At 38.0% G+C, this 2,815-nt stretch overlaps 1 protein-coding gene across 1 annotated transcript in view; it reads right to left on the reverse strand.

Annotated features, from left to right (window-relative positions):
* The window catches only part of plecb (plectin b), an 82,522-nt gene that overhangs the window by 22,855 nt on the left and 56,852 nt on the right, over positions 1–2,815 (reverse strand). Inside the window, exons 21-22 of the mRNA XM_016519553.1 lie at positions 1,923–2,049; positions 849–1,032 (exon numbers count right to left, since the gene is read on the reverse strand). Of these exons, the coding sequence (XP_016375039.1) occupies positions 849–1,032; positions 1,923–2,049 (311 nt within the window). The remainder of the gene's footprint in view (positions 1–848; positions 1,033–1,922; positions 2,050–2,815) is intronic.

The raw sequence follows: 2,815 nt of genomic DNA on the forward strand, positions 1-2,815 counted from the left end.
ACTTAAGTACTGTAACGAAGTATTATTACTTCGTTACATTACACCACTGTAAACTATATAGACAGACATATATATATATATATACATATTGATAGATAGATAGATAGATAGATAGATAGAATATAGATATTTATATAGTACTTGATATACCAAAATAACTAAGACAACTTTAATAAAATAGCTAAAAACTATATTGACATATTAAAAAAAAAATGACAATAACACAACAAAACTAAAAAAAAACTTTAACTTAAACTGAAATAAAAACAGAAAATATAAAAATAATATCTCAAAATATTAACAAAAACTATAATAGTAAAAAATAAACTGATAAAAAAATAAAATAAATGAAAAATTAGTTTTAAATTTTATTTCAAGTTATAATGTTTTTTTTTTCTTTCTTTGTTACGGTTTTAGTTTTAGTTAACTATAATAACCCTGGCTGCACATGGTCCTGACATGTTTCGGTGGATTTACCCAATTGGATGTAATCTAAATGAAAACTATACAGTTTTAGAAATTGATCGTTTGACTAGGCTGTGTGTTTTTTGTCTATGTTACTATGTTGAGCGTTTCAGTACATGCACACTCTGTAGAAATGTGTTGTTAGCTAAAGCACAGGAAACAAACAATGTCAAACGCTGACACTACATGTTTTTCCATTACAGAGCAGCTCATCCATGATAACCAAACTCTGCTCATCAGGTCAGCAGGAGCACAAGACTCACCCTGCGCTCTGACAGCTGCTCCTGAAACGTGAATTCAACAGTTACCCAACACCCTCATGTTTCAGTGTTTCATGGCATCGGTAATGCACAGTGGGCTCTGCCAGGGATTCGTGTCTGTACCTTTCTCCAGGGTGCGGAGCAGGCTGTCGTAATGCTGTACGGTCTCCTTATAGTCCCTCTCGATCTGCATGTTGTCACTGGAATCGAAAAGCTTGGAGTCCTGGCTGTCTTTGAGGAAGTCCTGATAGTGCAGCTGGAGGTTCCTCAGCATCAGCTGGTACTCGTCTGGCTTCATCGTCTTGAACTGAAACATAAGAGGACTCTTAGCTACTTTTACATTCAAAAATGGATCTTTCCCTAAAGTACTGATTAGTGCAATGACAAAATTGCAATAATAGGCCTACTTAATAATCTTGATCTAGTCTCATCTGAAATGTGTTGCAAAACTATTCTCAGATGTTAAAACAGCAGAATCATGTCTACTCTTTCATTCATTTAGAAGAGCCCTTGAAGGTCCTGTTATTCAATAAAGCAATTTTCCTTGTTTACTGCCTGTTTCCTAAATATAACTCGGTCGGTCTGCAACCTAACAATCAAGTTACTGAATTAAAATCCCATGTTGTTCACTGTAGAACACGTGTTTTTCTTTCAGAGTGAAATAACCAGACAGTGCATTTACTTCTAAGTTTCACAGCATATATGCACTGATCTCTTTCAGTAGCAAATACATTTAATCAATCAATGAAATAGCTAAATCATAAAAGGTCGACCTCATACGTCATCCGCCCGGAGCTGTTCTGTGTACAACAGTGAGCGCAAGCTAGATTAAAGTGATTATTACGTTTTGAATATGGATATTTTTCTTACAAAAAAGCATCGATTCGCTACAGGAGGCCTTTGTTCACCCCCCGGAGCCGTGTGAGACACTTTTTTATGGATGGGCGCTTTTTATTTAACTTCTTTTGGACTGATGCATGCAACACCCGCTGAGTGGCATTAAACAGCTTGAAAGATTAAAGACAATTTTTAATATAACTCCGACTGGATTCGTCTGAAAGAAGAAAGTCATATACACCTAGGATGACTTGAGGATGAGTAATTTATGGGCTAATTTTCATTTTTGGGTGAACTAACCCTTTAATGACTAAAACACAGAGGTATGTATTTATGTCATGAATGAAGCATAGAACGGACCATAGTGATGTTCCAGGAGCGGATGAGATGGATGTCTTTCATCAGGTATTGCCAAGACAACAGACTCCTGAGGTCAGCGTGAAGCTTCTGCCACAGAGCCAGAGTCTGCTGTTGACCGGCCTCCAGACTGACAGAAACATCAACATAACATCACCAATCGTGCAGCACAAGTACACTGTGAGCGTGAGTGACAGCTAGTGTTTATTTCGTTATCGAAAACTATGACGAAAAATGTTCGTTGACGAGCTTTTTTCCCATGACTAAGACGAGACGACATACATGAATACATTTTCTGCCCGGTGTTTTGCTTATTTTAAGCAATCTGCGGAAGCGCCGTCGCCGATGATCTGAAAACAGCGACAAACAAGCTGGAGTTTAGCGATCTAAATGAAAGCATCATTCAGCTGATCTGTGTTCTGTCATGAGACCTCGACTATAGCCTATGGACCTTTTTCACATTTCCGGGTTTCAGACAAAATGTTATTGTGCACTGCTCTACACGCCTCTACTACGCGAGCTTTCATGAGTGGGGTTGCCAGATATCAAGAGTTCAAATCAAAGCTTTGCTGTTACATGAATACATTTTCTGCCCGGTGTTTTGCTTATTTTAAGCAATCTGGCAACCATGCGTCGCCGATGATCTGAAAACAGCGACAAACAAGCTGGAGTTTAGCGATCTAAATGAAAGCATCATTCAGCTGATCTGTGTTCTGTCATGAGACCTCGACTATAGCCTATGGACCTTTTTCACATTTCCGGGTTTCTCAGCAGCGGAAGTCGTCATAGTTGGGTTAACTTGAAGAGCAGTGAATGGGAGAGTACCACAAATATATTTTTTGCATTCCCATTTGCTCAAATAGCAAAAGAAAAACTCCACGATAGTGTTTTCATGA

The sequence above is a fragment of the Sinocyclocheilus rhinocerous genome, unplaced genomic scaffold, assembly GCF_001515625.1.
Source record: "Sinocyclocheilus rhinocerous isolate Xijiao unplaced genomic scaffold, SAMN03320098_v1.1 scaffold1470, whole genome shotgun sequence".
NCBI classification, from domain to species: domain Eukaryota; kingdom Metazoa; phylum Chordata; class Actinopteri; order Cypriniformes; family Cyprinidae; genus Sinocyclocheilus; species Sinocyclocheilus rhinocerous.